Here is a 21,450-nt window from a genome sequence, read left to right on the forward strand (position 1 = left end):
CGCTGGAGGACTGATCGGACGTGGCGGCGGTGGTCCTCGAGGGATCGGGAGAAGATGAGGATGTCATCCAGGTAAATAAAGACGAAACGGTTGAGCATATCCCGGAGAATGTCGGTCATGAGAGCTTGAAAAACGGCGGGGGCGTTGGTGAGGCCGAAGGGCATGACGAGATACTCAAAATGTCCAAGGGGGGTATTGAAGGCCGTCTTCCATTCATCGCCCTCGCGGATGCGGACCAAATGGTAGGCGTTCCGGAGATCGAGCTTGGAGAAGACCTGGGCTTCGCAGAGGGGCTCGAACGAGGGGTCTATGAGGGGCAGAGAGGTCTTATTTTTGACTGTGATGCCGTTGAGAGCCTTGAAATCAATGCAAGGGCGAAGGGAGGAGTCTTTCTTCTTGACAAAAAAGAAACCCGCTCCCAGGGGCGAGGAAGAGGGCCGAATCAGACCGGCCGCCAGGGAGTCGCGGATGTAGGTCTCGAGGGCCTCCTTCTCGGGACGGGAGATGTTGTACAGCCGGGAGCTGGGCAGCGGAGCTCCGGGAAAGAGGTCTATGGCGCAGTCATAGGGCCGATGGGGAGGAAGGGTGCGGGCGAGGTCTTTGCAAAAAACCTGGGCCAGGTCATGGTAGTCCGTGGGGACGGACGCCAGGTCGGGTGGAGCCGGGGAGCGAGGAACCGATCGGGGAGCGGGGTCGGCGGACAGAAGGCACTGTGAGTGGCAAAGCTCGCTCCACCCGGTGATTGCACATCTCCTCCAGTCTATCGCGGGGTTGTGTAGCTGGAGCCACGGGAAACCCAGGACCAGGGGGACTTGTGGCGAGTGGATTAGGAGGAGCTGGATGGTCTCCCGGTGGTTACCGGAAACAATAAGGGTTAGGGGTCCCGTTTGATGGAAGACCTGGGAGATGAGGCGTCCATCCAGAGCCACCACGCGCCGTGGGGAAGGGAGAGGCTCCAGGGGGACACCCAGCCGGCGAGCCAGAGCCAGGTCCAGGAAGTTCCCATCCGCTCCGGAGTCCACCAGTACGGCGACCGAGAGGGATTGGGTCTGCCAGAGGAGGCGGGCTGGGATGGACATGCGTGAAGAGGAGCCCGTAGCTGACACGTTATGGCTCGCCGCGGGACTCCTGATCAGCGGCGAGCCCCCTCTTTTGGCTTCACGTGGCAAGCGGCGATGTAGTGACCGGGGTTGCCACAATAGAGGCATAGGTGGCTCGAGAGGCGCCTCTGGCGTTCCTGAGGATCCAGGCGGGTTCTCCCCAGCTGCATGGGCTCCTCCTGTCCGACGGGAGGCGTAACCGGTAGTCGCGGAGGGAAGTCGACGGGAGGTGCGGGAGCGCGTGCCGCCGGACGGGGCGACCTACGCGTCCGCTCGGACTGCCGCTCCCGCAACCGGTTGTCTACCTTAATAGCCAGGGCAATGAGGTCTTCGAGAGAGGCGGTCTCATCCCGAACGGCCAGCTCATCCTTGAGCTGGTCCGTCAGCCCGTTGAGGAACACTCCCCGAAGGGCGGGCTCGTTCCACCCGCACTCGTGGGCGAGAATGCGGAACTCCACCGAAAAGTCGGCGGCGGAGCGGGAACCCTGCCGGAGTGCGAGCAATCGGCGGGTGGCCTCGCGCCCCTTGACGGGATGGTCGAATACCCGCCGCAACTCTTGGCAGAAGTGGGAGTAGGAGGCCATCGCCGGGGCCGATGCCTCCCACAAAGCGGTGGCCCATTTCGCGGCGCGGCCGCGGAGCAGGTTCACCATGTAGGCGATGCGAGCTCGATCGGTCGGGTAACTTTGGGGTTGGAGATCGAACACCAACGAGGTGCTCAATATGAACTGGCTACAAGAGCCCAGATCACCGGAAAACGGCTCGGGAGTGGGGACATGGGGTTCCCTGCCGCTCGAAGAGAACACGGCGGGCGGAGGAGGGGGAGAAGGGACCGGGGAGGTGCCCTCCGGGAGGCCGGAAGCAGAGGGAAGAGAGCTGACCTGCTTCGAAAGGAGTGCGAGTTGGTGGTGGAGAGCCTGGACGGAGTCCATGAACTCCTGCATCATCCTCTCGTGTCTTCCCAGCTGTCTGCCTTGGTGGGAGAGGGCCTCTTGGAGGGAATCCGAGCTCGCTGGGTCCATTGGGGCCGGATTATTCTGTAACGGTTCAGGGAACCGTGATAAAGGAAAACTGGACCCAAGAGCAAGCGAGGATGGTTGAGGAGGATTTATTGAAGGGTTCGGGGGGAGAGGAACGGGTGCCGGGAGCAGGGCAGGAGGACAGGTGGAGGAGCGGCGAGTCAGCGCCGGGGTGCTCGCTGGGGTGGCGAGATGTGCGCTCGCGGAGGTGCAGCGGAGACGGCGCGCTGAGTGTGCACCGGCGCTGTGGCGGGAGGAACGCGGGCGCGGAGAGCGGCGTGGAGGCGAAGGCGGCGGCGAGCCGGCGGAGGCGGAGAAGGGCAGGCAGGCGGCGTACGGGCGTACGAGGTGCGATCGACGCTCCGGGGCTCGGCGGCTGGCGGCGGAGGATCGGGCTCGGGCTGGCGCTGGGCGGCTGGAGGGAGAGCGAGGAAAGACAATGGTTAACTCGGGTTTCATAACAAAGGCGCGGACGTGCACGAGGCGAACGTCGACGTGGACCGGGTACCGAAGTAGGTAACGGAATAATCCGGCGTCTGGCTCCTGGCAGCGCTGAGCTTTAAACCCCCGCGGTGATTGCTGATGATGGGCAGCAGGTGCGCAGGAGCCGACGCCCTCTCCGGTCGGAGGCGTGCCTGGCGGAAAACAGCCGGAACCTAGGGAAAAGGGAAAAAGCTTGGCAGGCCCCCTAACCCGAACCCCCACAATTGTTAACACGTACAAGCCCAAGACAACCAACGCAATAAGTATAAAAAACCTTGCATGTAATAGCCCCTGCCATCACTTAAAGTGGGTGAAAGAGTGAAAACATATGCACGGACGATTCGGATATTTGGCAGAATAAAATTACAATAACCAATTAATCTGCTAATGAGTTTTAAAATGTCGCCAGCTATAATGAAGATATTAATTTTTTTGTTTGTTTGTTTTTGGGATGGAGGTTTTCAATGTTATGTTACGTTCCAATGTGTTAATGTGTTATATTCCTGTAAATGGCCAAAATCAGCAACAGAAAAAAATGCACATATTTTTATATCAGCCGGACGGGCTATTAATCAGCCCGAGACTGGGAAAAAAAGCGGTGCATTGAGTTTACGCCAAATCAAGATACATGGTAGATGTATAGTCTACTTAAAAATGTACCTGGTACCAGATTATTTCATTTTTTTGCAGCCACGAAATAAAATTAAGTAAATAAAAAAACAAAAAAAAATCAGTGTGATACGCAGATAGACTGTTATATAGAAAACAAACGAGACCGATGGATACATAGATGAAATATATTTTTATCTTATAACTTGTAATTGGAAAGGTTTAAAAAGATGTACTGGGCTTAGTGTATGTAGTTGTGCAGCTCACATCATACAGCGACAGCAAACTGCAGCTTCTCCAGAACTTAGTGCCAGAATCGCCTCCCTCCACCACATCACTCAGGTCCTGCAAGCAACTTCACCGTTCCTGTCCAAGACAGCATGCAATTCAAAATACTCACTTCTCTTTCTTTTCAACATGTCCAATAGTACTGAGATCAAGAATCTTATGTTACACCCAATGTTATGCTAAGAACACTTCTTGCTTTTTATTAGCTGTGTATTTGTGTTGTAATACTCTTGGGAGACCAAAAACATCAAAGTTTCTGACAGTGGGTTGCACATTTCTCTGCATCTTGCCTTGATTGTGCTGAGATTTCATTGCACCAAGCACAGATTTGAAACGTTCGTTTTAGCAAACCAGCGCCAGAAGATGGTGTTTGGTGGAGGTGTTTGTTTTGTTTCACTGGAGGTAGAGCATCCTTTCTGTGTACACACGGCACAAACAAAATTGAAAATTTTATATATATATATTTACTCCATCAAATCTTATTATCAGCAGTATAGAAACTCACACTATAAAGGAATTGAAACGTACACTTCTAACAGAATAGGCAGGTAGAGAAACTTACCTACTCAGCAGAGCTCACGCTGAAGTACTGAAATTATTTTCCATTCGTCACTGAGGGTTTGGAGGGGAAAAGATCAAAACCTTGTGACCACGCCCACAAAGGCTGTTCTTACGCCCACAATGGAATCGATCTCTAGAGTCTTGTAATATTTGTTAACTCATTTTGTGTCACCCCCACCCCTGATATAATTGACTTAAAATGTATTTATTATTTTTTTGTTGAATGTATCTCATGAAAATAATTGGTTTATTGTCACTTTTAAAATAAAAAAGAAATCTGGTTCAACAATACTCGACTACTTACGACAACTTATCGGTTATCAAATTGTTCAACAAGTGTTTTGATAACTAAATAATAATTTTAGAGACCTTTCTTTATTCCAACCGCAAATATTCTTTCATTTCTATAGACCTACATGAAAGCAGACGCATTATATTTTTGTTGAATCAAAATAAGACAAACCAAACCACTAACTGGATCATAATGTTTGTGCATTTTCTACACCATCAGTTGGAAATAATCCAAGTCCTGAGTTTGAATTAAGGGGTATAAACTAATTATTTTTATCAGATTAATTGAAAAAAATAATCCAAAAATAAAGAGACCTAAAAAAATGCATCAACGTTTATACATTTGAGACAAAATTTAGTTGAATAGTTGCAAAAATAAAAAATAAATAAGTATAGCAATTTGGCATTTTTGTCCCCCTTTGGTAACTTCAAAAATTAAGGGGTCTGTTTTTTTTTTTTTATTTAAACTTTTTGTCCATCTGCTGTGTGGCCGATTAAGCACTCTGCTGCCCTTTAGTGGACAGCGGAAATTGAGGCTCTCAAAGTATTCCAAACAGCTATATTACTCTGTTTTATTATTGTTATCCATCCATCCATCCATTATCCGCCGCTTATCCTGGGGCAGCAGCTTCAGTAGTGAAGCCCAGACTGCCCGCTCCCCAGCCACATCTTCCAGCTCTGCCGGAGGGATGCCCAGGCGTTCCCAGGCCAGCCGGGAGACATAGTCTCTCCAGCGTGCCCTGGGTCGTCCTCTGGGCCTCCTGCCGGTGGGACATGCCCGGAACACCTCACCAGGGAGGCGTCCAGGAGGCATCCTAAATAGATGGCCGAGCCACCTCATCTGGCTCCTCTCTACGTGGAGGAGCAGCGGCTCGACACTGATTCCCTCCCGGATGGCCGAGCTTCTCACCCTATCTCTAAGGGAGAGCCCAGACACCCTGCGGAGGAAACTCATTATTATTGTTATTATTATTTTTATTATTATTGATGTATTTGTAATAAATTTTAGTTCAATTACACTATATTTAAACAATACATATTCATATTTTCTATATTTTTTAATGAGAAAATGAAAACATATTTATACCAAATTTAAACTTTGTGAAGGTGTGATCTATGTGTTGAACAAAAAGATTTTGGTAAGGATCGGAAAAACAGTTCTGGAATTTATTTTTACTTTCCTGCATTACAGTCCGCATGCATCAGGATCAGCACTCAATCCAGAAGACATAGCTCTCTCTTAGGCTAACACGTCAGCATTTTTCATTCACCCATCAATGACATGTTTAGGACTGTTTATCGGCCCGCCGCAACAGGCTAACATGTTAACGTGCTGACACGCTAACATCTTCTCAATTAGTAAAGAATATTTAGTTCATTATTTTAGTTATGTATTAAATTACATTTTTTAATTTGATGTAATTTTTAACGTCACAAATATAGCATTGCAAAAGGGGTGTGTGGACTCTAACCACTAAGGTTAGCAACATTGACAGAATGTTGTGCGTTTTATCTGCATTTTGATTTTAGAAGCAGCGTAAATGCACTTTTCTTGGACTTACTGCACATAAGTTCAAGTAAACGGTTATCTTTTATTTGTAAATGGTAATTCAGCATTATTGTTAGTGAATTACATTTTCAAATGTTATCTTTTTTTTCGTTTTACTGAGCAATACGGGTGGTACTGAGGTTAGCACGATGGCCTCACAGTGCAGAAGTCGTGGGTTCGATTCCGGCTAAGGCCTTCCTGTGTGGAGTTTGCATGTTCTCCCCGTTCCTGAGTGGGTTTTCTCTAGGTACTCCGGTTTCGTCCCACATTCCAAAAACATACATGGACACTCTAAATTGCCCCTTGGTGTGAGTGTGAGCGTGGATGGTTGTTCGTCTTTGTGTGCCCTGCGATTTGATGGCAACCAGTGCAGGGTGTACCCTGCCTGCTGCCCGAAAACAGCTGGGATAGGCTCCAGCACCCCCTGCGACCATTGTGAGGACAAGCGGTACAGATAATGGATGGATGGAATTTAACAGAACATTTATCATTCATATTTGCACAAATAACAGGACACACACATGCACTGTATTGTCACGGATTGTAAAAAAATTAAATGGCTAAGCACTAAAAACAACATGACTTTTAAATAACTATTCATCAATTACAACAATTCTACAAATTAACAGATTAATTATTAATTAGTTTTTTTTTATATTTGTTTCAATATTGGTGAAAATAACTCATGTACTATAGAGACGTGTTTTGTCATAAATTGCACTACATTTTAAACGGGTGCATTCAGCAGTAAAAAGTGGTAAGGGCCATAAACAAACGAAAGCTAAATGTAGCTCCATTTGTCAATATAATATAACTTTGAACGCTTATATTATTTAAAGCTATTCAGTGCACCCCCTAAAAAACGAATGTAAAAACATTAACATAATATCAAACACTTTGTTTATTTTAGCATTAAAACCTCTGCAGGTGTTGTAAAATGCGCTATATAAATAAAGTTTTATTGTACAATATAACATTATTGTATAATTTGATCACGTGTTAAATAGCATTCGGTGACGTTTCGACGTCGGAACTTTCTGCATTGCAATTTAGTTCTACCCAGCTCCTTTACTACGACGCACACCGTGAGCTAACCGGATGTGGACCCCTTGGTTTTTTTATTTCGTTTCTGTAACTGTTGTAGTTTGGGTATCTGGAAAGCGAAACGGCCTGGATTAGCTCGAGATGTCCGCGTCGTTGATCAGGAGAGGGCTGGAGCTGTTGAGTAACGACATCAAAAGTACGTTTTGAGCCAGTCGATTGGCTAGATGGCTGACATGACCCGCGAACCTTCGTAACCACGCTGTGTCGACTCATGCGATAAACCATTCCGCTCAAAACTGTATTTAGATTTGTAAATATGTGTAAATTACAATTTTACTATTAAAACTGCAAACTTAAATGGTTAATGTTCCCGTGTATGATTAATAATGGTTTCTGAAGAAGTGAAAGACTCGGGTACTTTGAGACGTATACGTATACTTATGGGGCCATTATTGTAGCAAAATCATTTACAAATGCCTATTTAAATCCACAAATTTGTAAAAAAATAATCCGTACCTGTAACCACAGTAACAAATATCGAACATGAATGGCATCGTAGCTACACATTCAGACCACAAGGGGACGCTAGTATTCTACAGCTGCAGCAGAGAGATGACCCCGTGGCGTCTAGTTGGCGTGCATTGTTTACTAAATAAAAAATAAATAAATTTTCGAAAAGCATTTACTAAATGCAAAAAAGTGAAGCATTGCCAAGGTGTAAATTGGTAAGTGTAGGGAAACTTCATCCGTTTTTTTTTTGCTTCAGTGATTAGATTATTTGTGTCATTTTGTTAGTGTATCGATATGTAATGTTCCTGTTACTACCCCTAGAGGGCAGTCGATCCTAGGGTATTGAGTTATATGGCCGGATGTAAATGTTGAGGAATAAGGAAATAAAGACGTAATGACTACATGAGTTCTGTGTGTAATGTACAAACAATACAATTAGTTCCACTTTATTCTTGCATTTATTCCAGTTTAAATGTTAAATAAATTGTACTTGACCATGGGTCGATAGCATCCATGTATTTCGCGTATATATTGATCTTACTAGGCTTGTAAAAATACTAGCGCCCCTTGTGGTCTGAATGTGTAGCTACGGAGCCACACAAAAGTCTCCAGAAAGGCATTTGCAAATCGCCACATGACTCGTCCACGGCAGGACTGTTGTAAAAGTCACAAGTGAGAACACAGCCAATCAAGAGGCCCAGTGTTTACAGATCCCACGCTTATGGATTTTTGTACGCATTTAACGATGTGTTTGCGCATACAAACAAATGTAGACATTTGCAGAAACTCGTTAAACATTTGTGACTTCAATTACGTATTTGCAGATTCATGTTACATATTAGTGACTGTGGTTTCAGGTACGGATTCTTTGTGGATTCAAATACGCATTTGTAAATGGTTTTGCTACAACGATGGGCCAATATGTACTGGCCACCGTTTTACTGCAATCGAAAAATCATCAGCCAGTTATGTTATGAAGTCCTTAAAAGTTTATTATAAGGCAATTGGTGTGTCTGTATGCCATAAAGGTTGCGTCATTGAAGACTATTTTTTTCCCGTTTTTTTAGCATTTTGTTGGGTGCAGGTGCCACACATTGTCTGAAAGAAAAGATACTGAAATCGATACTACTCACTCGTCAATATCAAATTTACAATACTCTAGAAAGGTATTGGCTGGTATTGGTGATACTGCCAGTACCAATATAAATGTGAAAAATTCAGGCAGGTTACATGGGTACGAAACAAGGGACTATTGAAGGGATGTACACAAATCCACTTTTGTCCTCGCCTCTTCCGTCCTTTAAAATTTTGGAAAAAAGATTTGTCCTCCGTCCCCAAAATGGACGTCCGGAGGCCCCTGGGATAAACTGCCCATCTTTGACAATAACAATACGAATTTAGGTACAATAGATGCTGGTATTACCAATTAAGATATTGCCACAGCGAGGCACATGCGGGATTTGTGTGATAATTTTTGCATAGAGGCTGGTAACCCTGATGCAATACAAATTAAAAAGTTAATTGGAAACAAACATCTGCAATTTTAGCATTTTGTTTGTGAACAACCCAATATCAGAGCCACTTTTTCATGCGGGAATTAGAAATGTACACTGCAGGGCCAGTACTACATGGACTGATAAGGGCCCTCGGAAGGTCAGATACCACTGTCAATATGTGCTGTGTTTCCTGTTAGATGGAAATAATGTGAAGAAGAAGCAGCAGCAGGCGAGGACGCCCAATACGGTGGCGGCAAAAGCAATGGTGAGCACGAACCGCCAGGGAGTCACCCGGCAAGTGAAGCGATTGCAGGGTCGACTCGGACCCGGCAAGAGCAAAGCAACGGTCAAGGACAAGCTGATCAAGTGCGCCTTGGGTCAGTATGATGCAATCTGCTAATTTTCTAATTACCACGGAATGTAGAGCTGGGCGACGCGACATTAAAACATGTTTTTTTCCCCCTCTTAAAAATCTGATATCTGATTTTAATAGTTTTTTTCCCCCCAGTAGTTTATAAAAAAGGAAAGTGTTTTCTCGCCGATTGGCTAAGCGTTAGCTGGCTGCTAACTTGAGTGCTCAACAGCCAACTCTACACTAATTTGCAGACTCCCTCATCACCAAACCCTGAAAAGGGATGCTGAAATGAGCTTTGTAGCGATGACTACAACCATCCTGTGGACGCCCTAATACTGTATCAAAACACTTTTTTGTGAAATTCCGCCTTGTTGTAGAATTACATGCTCCACTGGGAAGGTGTACGGATAGCCTAGCCTTAAATGAGCGACTTTTGGTGGGCGTGGCCAAGGCTCGCATCATTTGACATTGATGTTGCAATGCTCTTAGCGGCGAAGCTAAAGACTCAAATAATGCCACATATTATATATCACATACTGAAGGACCTTAATCCCAAAACAGACTTAGTTGCTCTTTCAGCGGAAATTGGTATTGATCCTGGAATAAGTGAAAGATGTCCTGCTTATCCACATTTGTGTTGTCCGAAACTTTTAAGGCAGTCGTCAGTATAATGCCAGGATGGCCGAGTGGTCTAAGGCGCCGCGTTCAGGACCCAGTCTCCCCAGGAGGCCTGGGTTCGAATCTCGAATGGCTGCCAGGATGGCCGAGTGGTCTAAGGCGCCGCGTTCAGGACCCAGGAGGCCTGGGTTCGAATCTCGAATTTCCCCATTGTGGGACTAATAAAGGGAATATAATAATAATAATGTTTGTCACACACAAGAACGGGTCTTGGGAGTTGTTTGGGCGTATTCAATGCATAAATAAATAAGCTCCAACCACAAGCCTTTCTGTGGCTTGGATGGGGGCCTGGGGGGAATTGTCCTCCTTTTGCACACTCTGGTACAGAGCAGTTCGGATGCGTTTTTCTCGCTTCCATGTTGTCCTGTATGGAAGTGTGGAGCTGCCAATGTGGAGTAAAAATATTTTGTCTGTTCAAACATACTCACGAATATGTTTGAACGTACTTGTTGGCGAAATGCTGAAAACATAGCATTTTTTTTCCCCAATAATGCCGCGGGAAATGGACTCATGGGAAACAATGCTGAATGGAAAACATACCAATACAGTAGAAGGTTAAGTAAGTTAATCATTGTTTATGTCATATTCTTTTTAGTTTTATCACTGTCTGCAATGTTTTTTTTCCCTACTCATCGTTGTTTCCCATAATGCCACGAGGTATTTACTTCTTCCTGCGCATTCCCCCGTGGAATTATGGGGAATAAATACAGATATCATGCACTGCAGACATAATAAAAACACACAATTACAAATGAACAATGTTTACTTACAATACATTCAAACATTGAGTATAAATTATATATCCGTTAGTTTTTTTCCCTCATAGTCCTGGTGTACGTGCACAGTTGTTTGTTGGTGTGGGCCAGGTTCGTGATGAGTTAGTGATGTATAAAACCGAAAAAGGTGGAGTTGGTGACGGATAAAAGCGATCTGCTAAAACAGCCCGTTTTGTGCTATTTGAGCTTTGTTGATTAAAAACAGCCATAGGTGAAGGAAGCGCAGGTCGTTTTTCTCACAACTTTGGGGACTTAGTCACGCTGGGGGAACGCATATTTATGATAAAAAGCGAAAACCATTGTCAAGGCCCCTTTCAAGCCACGTGCAGTCACAGCTGTTATTGTGTGGAACTTGAGCATGGCAACACCAAGTGGACAATCATAACACCTGCACCTCACATGCATATTTTGTTGTTTAATGCAAAATATTTTTAATCCAATGGCACAATCAGTCAAATCATCAATTAAAAACATCTGGCAGCCCTTGTGAAAATATTCCCCCCATAATATCTGATAGAGGCTGTTTGCCGTTCTGAAAAATAGTCTCCAACTATTTCCACACATTAAACTACGCAAGCTGCAAAAAATAATAAATACAAATTAAAAAGTATGTCCTGGCCAAAAAGCTTGATTGATAAAAATCAATGAAAGGCCCAACCTTACTGGAATGTAGTATTTATTGTTATACATCACGAGGGCTCCATTCAGCAGCCGTCAAGCATTGCCTGTTCTTTTTTTTTTTTGTGTGTGTCTTTTTAATATATTTATTGAAGTTCAACCACATAACAATGAAGAAAAAAAAACCCACACAAACCCAACTCCCCCCCTTCTCTCTATTGTCACAAAAAAAAGAGTAAGCAAATCGAAAGCATATCCCAAAAGACCAACCGTGCATACAGATGCCTGGATATTCCACATTCAGTCGTACACCTTTGTTGATGGTAGATCATAGAATGCCAAAAAAGGCCCCCACACCCGATGAAACTTTTGTTCAGAGCCCCCCCCCCCCATCACACATCTAATCCTCTCAAGTTTTAGGTGAAATAATACATCTCTAATCCAATGCAATACTGTAGAAGGAGATGTATCCTTCCACTTAAAAAGAAACAAAGTTGAGAAGGCAATAACAATTCGACCCCCGGCGGATAAACCCAATCCCTCAGCCACAACCCCAAAAAGCAACATTAGTGGATTTGGGGTTATTTTAACACCAAGTACAATGGAAAGCGCGTCACAAATATTACTCTAATAATGTTGAATCTTGGGGCAAAGCCAAAACATATGTATTAAAAGTAGCTTCAGAAGATTTACATCGGTCACAAGTGGGGTCAATATGTGGGTAGATACGTGCCAATTTAGATTTGGGAAGATGTGCTCTGCGCACCACCTTGAACTGGATAAGTGAGTGTCTTGCACTCAACGAGGAAGAATGGATTCTTCTCAACACATCAGACCAGTCTGCCTCACCAATAGTGATCTGAAGATCCCGCTCCCAGGCTTCCTTAATATTAGACATAGTAGGGAAACCTAAGCGAAAAATCGAACTTAACATCGTAGATATCATCTTTTTCTTTGTTGGATTGAAAGGTAGCAAGTCATCAATGAAAGTACTGGGGGGGTTGTCTGGGAACCCTGTGATGGAGGCTGAAACAAAATGCCTCACCTGCAAATATCGAAAAATGTTCGAGGCAGGTAAATTATATTTATCAGATAGCTGACGAAAAGAAGCAAATTTGTCCTCAATAAAGAGGTCTTTAAATGTTTCAAGCCCCCTCTTACGCCATACATTAAATGTAGAATCCTGCATCGAAGGGGGGAAAAAACATTTGCTGCTATTGGACTAGACAAACTAATGTAGTGAAGATCAAAATACCTGGGCAGATTTTAACAGAGTTATAGACAATAGGGTTGTGGCGTGGCACATTCTGAGATAAAGGAATGGGTGCACCAATTATAGCTGGAGGATAAAGAACCACAAAGAACTCCACCCATTTTGGTCTGACCCTATTAGCGCCATAATGCACCGAAAAGGACAAACAACAAAGATTAGCAGCCCAATAATAATAACGAAAATTAGGAAGTGCAAGACCGCCATCCTTTTTCAGTCTCTGAAGGTGTTCTTCACGCCGACACGGCTTTTTACCACTCCAGATGAAAGATGTAATTAAAGAATCCAGCTTCTTAAAATAAGCACCTGGGATTGAAACAGGGATGGCCTGGAATAAATATAAGAATTTGGGTAACACCAACATTTTCTTTTACTAACTTATCGCTGTACATGTTGATTGTCAGATATACTCTGTTATTGACTGGAGTGAACTGTTATCGCTTACATGACCATTGTGTAAGGAGCTTGCTTTGTGTGTGTTTTTTTTTTTACATTAACCCTTGGATGACAGTAAGGATGCTCAAAGGTTACTTTTGGCTTGTAAATAATCTGTGGACCTTATTAAACTGTTCCAACTTTCTGAACAAGTTCCACTTTTCTTTATCAAAGTGGGCCTTTAACTTGCTCATTTCTATGTGTGAATGATTCCAGATGAGTTCAGGAAGACAAAGGAGAAAAGTCAGATGAAGCCCAACCTCAGATACTTCATGAGAACCGGCTTCAAGGCGACCGAGTCAGACACATTAAAAGTAAGGCGGTCCTGGACACGTTAATATTTTGTAGACATATATGTAAAATGCAGAAATGGACAACCATGTCGTTTGTGTCCCGCTCAGATCCAGAACTACAACATAGGAAGACAGTCCCGCAATCGCCCCAATCAGCCCGCCACTCACGATCCCGAAGAGATGGAGTCAGTGTTCACAGAGGAGGAGTTCCAGCAGTTCCAGAAGGAATATTTTGGCAGGACTGTGGAAGAAAAGAAAAACAAATCAAAACACTGATCCCTCGGAATAAATAAATTTTTTTCCCTTAGCAAGTAGACTTTGTTCACATTTTACTCAAACTTTCCTTAATTAAAAACATGTCCCGTCGAATGCTGTATGACTGAGATTTTGTTGGCATTGATTTTAAGAAGCAAATGCTCGGGTCGAACACTCCAACTCTACTTACCTCTTTGTTATGATGCATTAAAAAAATGTTCTTTCGCTCTGCATCTTCAGCCAGCCAAGATGATAATGTCATTGGTAGCTATGCGTAATGTCAATTAGCCCCACTGTGACATCACAATATGATGTTTACTGAATGTTTCACTTGGTTGTTTAATTTCACTCTTGATGGCTGGGCTGGCACACCAGACCTTACAATATATAATGAAGTCATACTCAGAAAATTAGAAAGTTGTACATTTTTGAGTATGACTATTCAGACTGGAAGAAATTGCAGTAGTAACAGTTGGCCACTGGGGAGCGGTGTACTCCCTCTTTGCCACTTCTAGGTTTGCAGAAAAACAAGAAATTCTGGTTTTTCAAGTTTAAAGCCTTACTCAACGTTGCAGACCCAGAGTTAACATTCAAACATTTTTACTGACAAACCAGCACACATTCCTCATGATATGGCACAAAATACGAGACCCAAGTAAGTTAGCCCAGTAAGTCCCAAGTCTTGTAAATATAGAAAAATGCATGAAAACTAAATTATTATATCTGAGTGTCAGATGTGCCCAAAGGGCCATTTGAGGGACAAACGAGCTAATCTGTACTGAATGTCACCTGAGGGTCAGGAGAGATCACGGACGGCAGGATAATTGCCTTAATTCCTAAAGGAGGACCTCGAGTAGGACACGAGTCGTCGGTGGTTTCATTAGTTGAGCTCGTGAAGATGGCATGTGCAAGTCAGCTGCTCACCACATTTGTTGGCTTGTGAGCATGCTGACACTCATTTGTTTTGGTCATGCTTGGCAAATGTTGAAGCTGCATTTATTTCCACGTGAAATAATCATCTTTTCTTTTTGTATGAGTCACAGGGCCTTCCATTTGAAAAGGGTGAGGGTTGAAAAAGTGGCCTGCTTACGCCCCTGACCACTGGCAATAATAACCATGGTTTTAATAGCTTTTCTGGCTATGCAAAGTAACTATATAATATTTAAAACTAGACAATGCAATTTCTGTACAAATTGCTTGTGAATGCTGAAAGACTTAATTACTAACAGAATATTCAGAAAAACTGACACGTATTGAAGTGATGTGACGTGGGGCAGGCACCACATGGGGAAAAAAATATTTTTTCTTATGAGTCGAAAATTTACATTCGATATGTAGCATTTGCTTAGTGCAAGATTCCAACGTCAGTCAAGTTTTAACTGACAGATGTACTGCATTACCAAATTAAAAGAAAATCACCTAAATTTTGTAATTCTAACTTGTAAATTCAGTTCTTTGTTTTAGTAGTGGTTTGTTTTTTAAATTTCAGTTGTTTCCATCTTAACATTGGTATGAACTGAGTATTAAGTGAGACTGGGTCATGAAACATGGAAGTGCATAATGCAAAATCTCTGTGAAAATTTATTTTGTATTGAACAAAAATATGGGAGTTGGAAACTCATGGTATGGTGAATATTGTTCCAAAGGTTATTTGAAAGATCTCAACATTTAGAATGGGAATCCTTATTTTTTGCAGGTGTGAATGTGGAGGTAAAAAAGGCCATCAAGACATCACTTCAGACTCAACAGAAGTTTATTAGAAAAAAAAGTTGCGACAAAGAAAAGCATCTGAGCGCATTTGTACAAGCCAACAGTGCAGCAACTACTCAGGGACAGGAACTTATTAAATGAATCATAAGAGACTGGGCGACTAAACCGTGTTGGAAAGCTACAAAGTTATGTACACAAGAACACTGCGCACACAGGCAGGACGTAAGAAAACAAATGCACTCAAGAGGCCCTAATCTGGACCAGATGAAGGTTGCTATGGCAAACAGAAGGGGGATTCATGGGTTCTACTCTGGGATTATAAATTTTGGTTACTCCAATTTGAAACAAATTAATTAAACTGGATTTTCATTGAACCAACAATGTGAGAGGTTTAATAAAAACTGCTTTGAATCGGATCATTGGTTAAAAGATGGCAGTGCACTGAATCGAACCGGTTCACCTTGAACCATATCGCACCTAGTGTATCAAAATACGTTTCAAATCATCTCCTGGAGATACACACCCCGATCGGATGTACTTTGACCCTTACAGGTGGACTTAATTTATACCTTATACACTTTCAGCAAAAGCCCAATTTTGTGAGCACTGAATTTGAGGATCCAACAGCGGACCAGGAGACGCAAGCACGTACAGATGCTTCTCCTGACCACCCCCTGGCCCCCTTTGTCATCTCCCTATTTGGGCCCCACGCTCATTTTTCCGCGGTGGTGCTTGCGGACCTCCTCCATCAGGTCCTTGAGGTACTGGATCTCTCGGCTGATGGCGTCGGCTCTCTCGGACAGCTCTCGGTTCCTCGTCTCCAGGGCCTCGCGCTCCACGTTGAGATGCTCCTGCTCCACGCGCTTCTTCTGGCGGTAGCGTGTGGCCGCAGTCTTGTTCTGCTCCATCTTCTTCAACTTCTTCTCCACCACCTTGGGAGCACCAGACGCTGACTTCACCTTGGCCTTTGGGGATGGTGAGGAAGATCCGGTAGGGGGCTCAGGTCTGGCATAAGGTTTGGCGCGGGGGGAGCTGGCAGAAGACTCTATGCCAGAATCGCTGTCACAGTCGCTGGACAACGGCAATGAGGTCTTGACGAAGACCTCCTCCAGGGATGGCTCGGGATTCTGGAGCATGGCGACGAGGGGCGACTTGGTGTCGGTCTCGGAGAATCCTGGAGAAGGAGGTGGGCCCGGGGAGCAAGGCTCCACCTTCATCACCACCTCCTCGGGGACGACAGACGGCCCGTTGTCTTCAGTGGGGGCCATGGGGAAGGGTTCCAGGTCCAGATCCATGTGGGAGTGCAGGGATGCCAGGAGATCCTCTGGGGAGGCTGGGGGCTCGTCCGATGAGCAGGAGCCAATGAGCGACTCCAGGTCGAAGTCGCTGAGGTCGATTTTTTCTGACATCCAGTCCATGCCGGCGAAGGAGTCATCTGCAGACAGGGCATTGTTTTGATCACGTTCCCTCATGCTCGCTGTGAAGGTGGTCAGAATTTATATACTGTAATCATTTCCTTTAGCCTATTGAGGGTATTTCACATTACGCTAACTTTAAGCTTCAAAAGTCACCTTACTTCTTGGTGTGGAAGATATGTTAAGGCACTTAATTTCCTGAAATCTATTACTTTTTGTCCCAAAAAAAGACATATATTGCGGTCAATAAATAGTAATAAAATAAGTGCAAACCATGTTTTATGTGTGCAGTAAAAATACTGATTGTGGCGCAAGAATGGACTACCACAGCAGATTTGACCCTTCAAGCGAAAACACGCTACCCTTGCCAGTTCCAAAGACACTGTACGGGTTTTTGTAAAGTAACAGACTTATGAAACACCACGTACAGCGTGTAATTGTCAGTTGCACAGTAAACTATTAGTCAATTGTGGCACTTTACATGGTAGCTTTGTAATTTGGCTGATTGGTGTTGATTTGACTTCCATAGACGTTAGTCAAAGCACAAACCCCCCCCCAAAAACGGCAGACTTCCTGTTCAATATTACACTGCTCAACTTTTAGAGATTAAAAAAAATTTAAAAAAAGCTACGTTTTCTACATGAATGCTTGCACAGATTCGTCCTTGTTTTTCCCTTAGCATATCAGGAGTGCATAAAAATAATATAAGCCATCTGATTCAGATTTGTTGACCAATGTTATAGACCGACCTTTTCATGCAGCTCCTGTCCACCCAATCTGTGTGTCCAGAGCTAATATTCTTAACATTTCCATGGCTTTTTTAAGGGTCGAACATTGAGGGTATGCTTTGCCCACATTTGACTGCATACTCGGCAGTAAATTTGCCTCATATCTGGCCTTGTGACTTTTGCACTGCCACCATGTGACAATTATTAGTGTCATTTAATGTTTCAGTCCAACTGAATGGAACATGACGTCAGGAAGTAATTGATTCGCATTCTTCCTCTCATCTACTAGATTTTGAAAAGACATTTAGTTCCGTGAGGGAGCCAGTTAAAAACCAGATTTGCTGGTCCCAGCAGACTGTTTATACCACACCCGCCAATGGCACTCATGACTTGGATGTGAGGAGTGATTAGTGTGCCTGCCAGTTTAAGTACAAACTCACCACACAACCGGAATATGTACATGCAAATTTCAGTTAGTAAAATACGCTTACATTACTTTATTTACACAATTTAAATTTACCTACTCATGTTAAGTACATTAAATTTAACAAAAAAAAAACCACTGACTGCAAGCTCACCTTGGGCATGTTCAGCTCCCACGGAGTGGAGCAGTTCGCCGGCAGCAGCCAGCCAGGGCAGAGAGGTCACGTCAGATGCCGCCTTGCCTTCCAGGAAGGAGGGGCAAGGGTGGCCAGGAGGAGGGAACGGAGGGGACAGCAAGGTGTGGTAGGGGGAAAGGGACAGGGGGGGTGAACCCGGGACCTCCCCGAGCGAGGAGGAGGGTGAAAGCGCTTCCTCTTCATCTTGGTCCAGAAGGGGCCCCATTGGGTCAGCCATCAGAAATGAGGGCCCTGCGTAACAGTTTCATCCGTTACAGTTACACTAAAACATTCAATAAATACATTTAAAAAAACAACACCATATTGAATGAGGCAGATCTGTCCACAAAACTAATGACAGTATAAGGACCAACATTCACCCAACAAAGTTATTGCCGCTAATTCGTGAAAGGATTTTGCAAACAGGGTCGCAGGTCAACTGGAGTCTGATTTTGAACAAAAATTGGGGTACACCATGCCAGCCAATGGCAGGGTCGCATTCACCCATGGATAATTGGGAGAAGTGGTTCTCAAACATTCAACACTTAAAGACCACAACAAAAGAAATACGTGGCACTTCGAAGTGCCACCATCATAACAAATATTCAAACACAGACTCAAGCATTCATTAAAAATGAGGGAGCAGAGGTTTCATTCATATACTTCAAATTACTGTAAGAGATGACACTACCAGTTTGGAATTCTCATTATTAGAAATCAAATTCTGACTCAATTCAATTGCAGGGTGCAGAAGTTATATTGCACCAAATGTTTTGAAAACAAAGCATTCTTAAAGACCAAATATGATACTTCAAAGTTAAATACAACCAAGCAGCACTTTTTGCTCAGAAAACGGTTACACTGTATTACAGTCAAAGCTTTAATGGCCAATCAAAAAGTCAATCTTACTTCTTAATTCCATGAGATCTGTCTTTGACTATGAAACAGTGATGAAATATCCATGTAGAGATGTCAACATACAATTTAGCATCCACAGATATGTGCGTGTATGAGTCTTTCACCACCCACCTGAGCACAGGGCCTCCACGGCCTCCAATGCTAGCATGATGGCTGCAGCGTGTGGTCAGCGGTAAGGCGGGCACAACCGAGTGCGGAGACGTTCGCAAGTCGAGACGTTCGGTACTGCTGTCGACTGCAGCAAAGCTGAGGGGAATTGCCAAGACAGACCTGCGGACAAAAACAGCACAAATGTCCACTTAATGAAGCACAAACATGAAGGTAAAAATCACGGTTTAGTGTCAAGCAGCAATTATTTTATTGTGCACCTTCCACGCTAGACATACTTGATGTTCAAGAACCAATTGTGCGTGGTTATCACTGTTCACCAAGAACAGAATCAGAATGCCCATTATTGTCATTGTACTCCGTGTGCAACGGGATTAGAGGATGAATTGGTCTTCTCATTTGGCAACACAAACCAAAAGATTCTTCATATTTTAAACGAAATGCCCTTGTGCCCGCAAACAGACCAACCCTGGAGGTAAAAAATGTACACACAAAGAAGTTGGTATGAAATTGTCAATTTAATTTAATATCCAAAAACCACTTCATCCTGAAATGCTCAAATTTGATTTATTTTAACCCCTTACATAAAATTTGAATCACTATTACCGAAAGTAAAAATCATGTTTTATCTATTTTCTCAATATTTAAACCTCCCACTTAAACATTTGACAAATCTCACTGTGGCTTAATTAGACCAAATATTCCTTATTACTTATCATGCGCCAACATTGAACATTTTAATTTTTTCTTTTCTCACTTAAATTTTAATTCATTTTAATTCTTTCTCTCTTTTTTCACTTGTTTATACTTAGTTGGCCGTTCGATTTTCTAAATGTGAATTTTGCAGCTGTGACTGCTATTTTCCTCTCACAATGGACAACATAACCATTTATTTCTGTGTGAGATAAAATATAAGAATAAAAAACACCCTGCTACAATGTTAAAATTATCCCCATAAAATATGCAGCCGTTTAACCGACACGTGGGGGAGGGGAATCTAATTTTAGCCAATCCGTTGCCAATGAGACGTCACGTGACCAAAACTAATCGGCCCGCCCCCGTTCGCCGGAGTACATTTCCAAATTTGGTCATGTCGAGCTCCGGTGACCACGCCCCGCGGAAACGTGGAGTCCGCCATTTTCCTGTCAAGTAGTCTGCAAGCGGGCTTGACGACTGAGCCTACGCGCCATTTTGAGGGCGCCACGTTGTCAACTATTCCATGTACACAAACAAAAACCGGCGCCAACTTTGACGAATGACACTCAAATTACCTTGTCCGACATGTTCGATAGCGACTTCTACAGCGGTTGGTTGCGCTGGTAAGACAAATGGGGCGATTTAATTAAACAAAATGTCATCGCCCAGGGCGCGACTTCTTTGAACTCGATGATATTAAGCGAACTGAACCTCATCTACTCATCTAACTCAATTTCGAACATTTAATGAGTTTCTACAATCTAAACCTGTAGAAGGCTTCACCGCCCAGTGTCCCAAACGCCACAATAAAGGGGCAAATAATGTATACTTACGCCATTTTGCCAGAAATCGCCAGTGCACTTTGCCAATGCTCTGCCCGTTTGATGCCGCTGCGCAGATTGCCACCACCCGCCTTTAAACCGCCATGTTGATGGACGAGCGCTGCCGACAGTGGACCCAACAAAAAGTACGCCGAAAAGGACGCCGAGGAACGAATGTTAGGCGTAAACGGTGCAGCAGCGAGGTATATATAGCACCGAAGAACTACCAAGTGTATCCCTCCGCTAAAGAAATGTTCGGGACGATTCAATTGGAGCGCGGACGGGAGGGACACTTTTTCTTCCTGATGCAACCTGCCTTTTCTCCCTCCATCGGGCAGTGCTTGATAGTAAAACACGCGTACCTTTGTTGTTCACGTCTTTTGATTGGTTGTACGCGTATGTGCATTTTAATGAGGTAATACGTGATGCGTATACATTGAAATATAGGTTATATAGGTAATGTCAACATTAGATTAAGATTAAGACAACACAGTGATATGTTGATACACAATGTAAATACTTTTGTGTGCTTTAATTGTATTGTTACGATAAGTATACAACACGAGTCTACACTATATATGGCGGTTTTTATTTTATTTTAGAATCTAGATCTACTTGAAAGAGTCCGCGCGTCTTTCGTCACAGGGACAATTATCGGATTAAATTTATGTGATTTTGACATTTAAACCAAGGATTAGAAATTAGCGAAAGGCATGACGTCACTTCTAGTGCAGTACTATTTTGCAACACGGGCCACATTCACTCCAGTGTGAATGTTAACGACAATGCCATACAGTTGAAGTTATGGTGGTGCACGGTTGAGAA

The 21,450-nt window shown here is 43.8% G+C and overlaps 3 protein-coding genes across 7 annotated transcripts in view; 1 reads left to right on the top strand and 2 right to left on the bottom strand.

Moving 5' to 3' along the window:
• Positions 1-4,114, bottom strand: part of LOC148331780 (uncharacterized) — a 30,187-nt gene extending 26,073 nt beyond the window's left edge. For all 4 annotated transcript variants that reach the window (XR_015844736.1, XR_015844737.1, XR_015844735.1 and 1 more), the window contains exons 1-3: positions 4,062-4,114; positions 3,790-3,915; positions 3,479-3,577 (exon numbers count right to left, since the gene is read on the bottom strand). The gene's annotated coding sequence lies outside the window, so the exon portion shown is untranslated. The remainder of the gene's footprint in view (positions 1-3,478; positions 3,578-3,789; positions 3,916-4,061) is intronic.
• Positions 4,115-6,926: 2,812 nt separating this feature from the next.
• On the top strand, positions 6,927-13,744 carry rps19bp1 (ribosomal protein S19 binding protein 1). Its single transcript, XM_088302991.1, has 4 exons — positions 6,927-7,140; positions 9,148-9,327; positions 13,299-13,396; positions 13,484-13,744. The coding sequence occupies exons 1-4, from the start codon at positions 7,086-7,088 to the stop codon at positions 13,649-13,651; spliced, it is 501 nt and encodes a 166-aa protein (XP_088159117.1). The 5' UTR covers positions 6,927-7,085; the 3' UTR covers positions 13,652-13,744.
• Positions 13,745-15,365: 1,621 nt separating this feature from the next.
• Positions 15,366-20,901, bottom strand: atf4a (activating transcription factor 4a). 2 transcript variants are annotated; one of them, XM_088303365.1, is made up of 4 exons: positions 20,638-20,901; positions 19,112-19,270; positions 18,062-18,334; positions 15,366-16,817 (listed from the first exon to the last, which is right to left on the bottom strand). In XM_088303365.1, the coding sequence occupies exons 2-4, from the start codon at positions 19,146-19,148 to the stop codon at positions 16,036-16,038; spliced, it is 1,092 nt and encodes a 363-aa protein (XP_088159491.1). In that variant the 5' UTR covers positions 19,149-19,270; positions 20,638-20,901; the 3' UTR covers positions 15,366-16,035. The 2 variants fall into 2 exon arrangements, with proteins under 2 accessions (XP_088159491.1, XP_088159492.1); XM_088303366.1 differs by having other exon boundaries at positions 15,366-16,775; positions 20,638-20,893.
• Positions 20,902-21,450: the final 549 nt, after the last annotated feature.

This window comes from Idiotropiscis lumnitzeri, chromosome 8, assembly GCF_059441095.1.
Source record: "Idiotropiscis lumnitzeri isolate Australia: NSW breed Sydney's pygmy pipehorse chromosome 8, RoL_Ilum_1.0, whole genome shotgun sequence".
Taxonomy (NCBI): Eukaryota; Metazoa; Chordata; class Actinopteri; order Syngnathiformes; family Syngnathidae; genus Idiotropiscis; species Idiotropiscis lumnitzeri.

What these genes read in the sequence shown, in the direction of transcription:
- rps19bp1 (XM_088302991.1), top strand. Translation starts at nt 7,086, where the DNA reads ATGTCCGCGTCGTTGATCAGGAGAGGGCTGGAGCTGTTGAGTAACGAC. An exon ending in GCTGATCAAGTGCGCCTTGG is followed by an intron (nt 9,328 to 13,298) that starts GTCAGTATGATG and finishes GAATGATTCCAG; the next exon opens with ATGAGTTCAGGAAGACAAAG. An exon ending in CCGAGTCAGACACATTAAAA is followed by an intron (nt 13,397 to 13,483) that starts GTAAGGCGGTCC and finishes TGTCCCGCTCAG; the next exon opens with ATCCAGAACTACAACATAGG.
- atf4a (XM_088303365.1), bottom strand. Translation starts at nt 19,148, where the DNA reads ATGCTAGCATTGGAGGCCGTGGAGGCCCTGTGCTCAG. An exon ending in CGTGGAGGCCCTGTGCTCAG is followed by an intron (nt 18,335 to 19,111) that starts GTGGGTGGTGAA and finishes ACTGTTACGCAG; the next exon opens with GGCCCTCATTTCTGATGGCT. An exon ending in GGGAGCTGAACATGCCCAAG is followed by an intron (nt 16,818 to 18,061) that starts GTGAGCTTGCAG and finishes CCACCTTCACAG; the next exon opens with CGAGCATGAGGGAACGTGAT.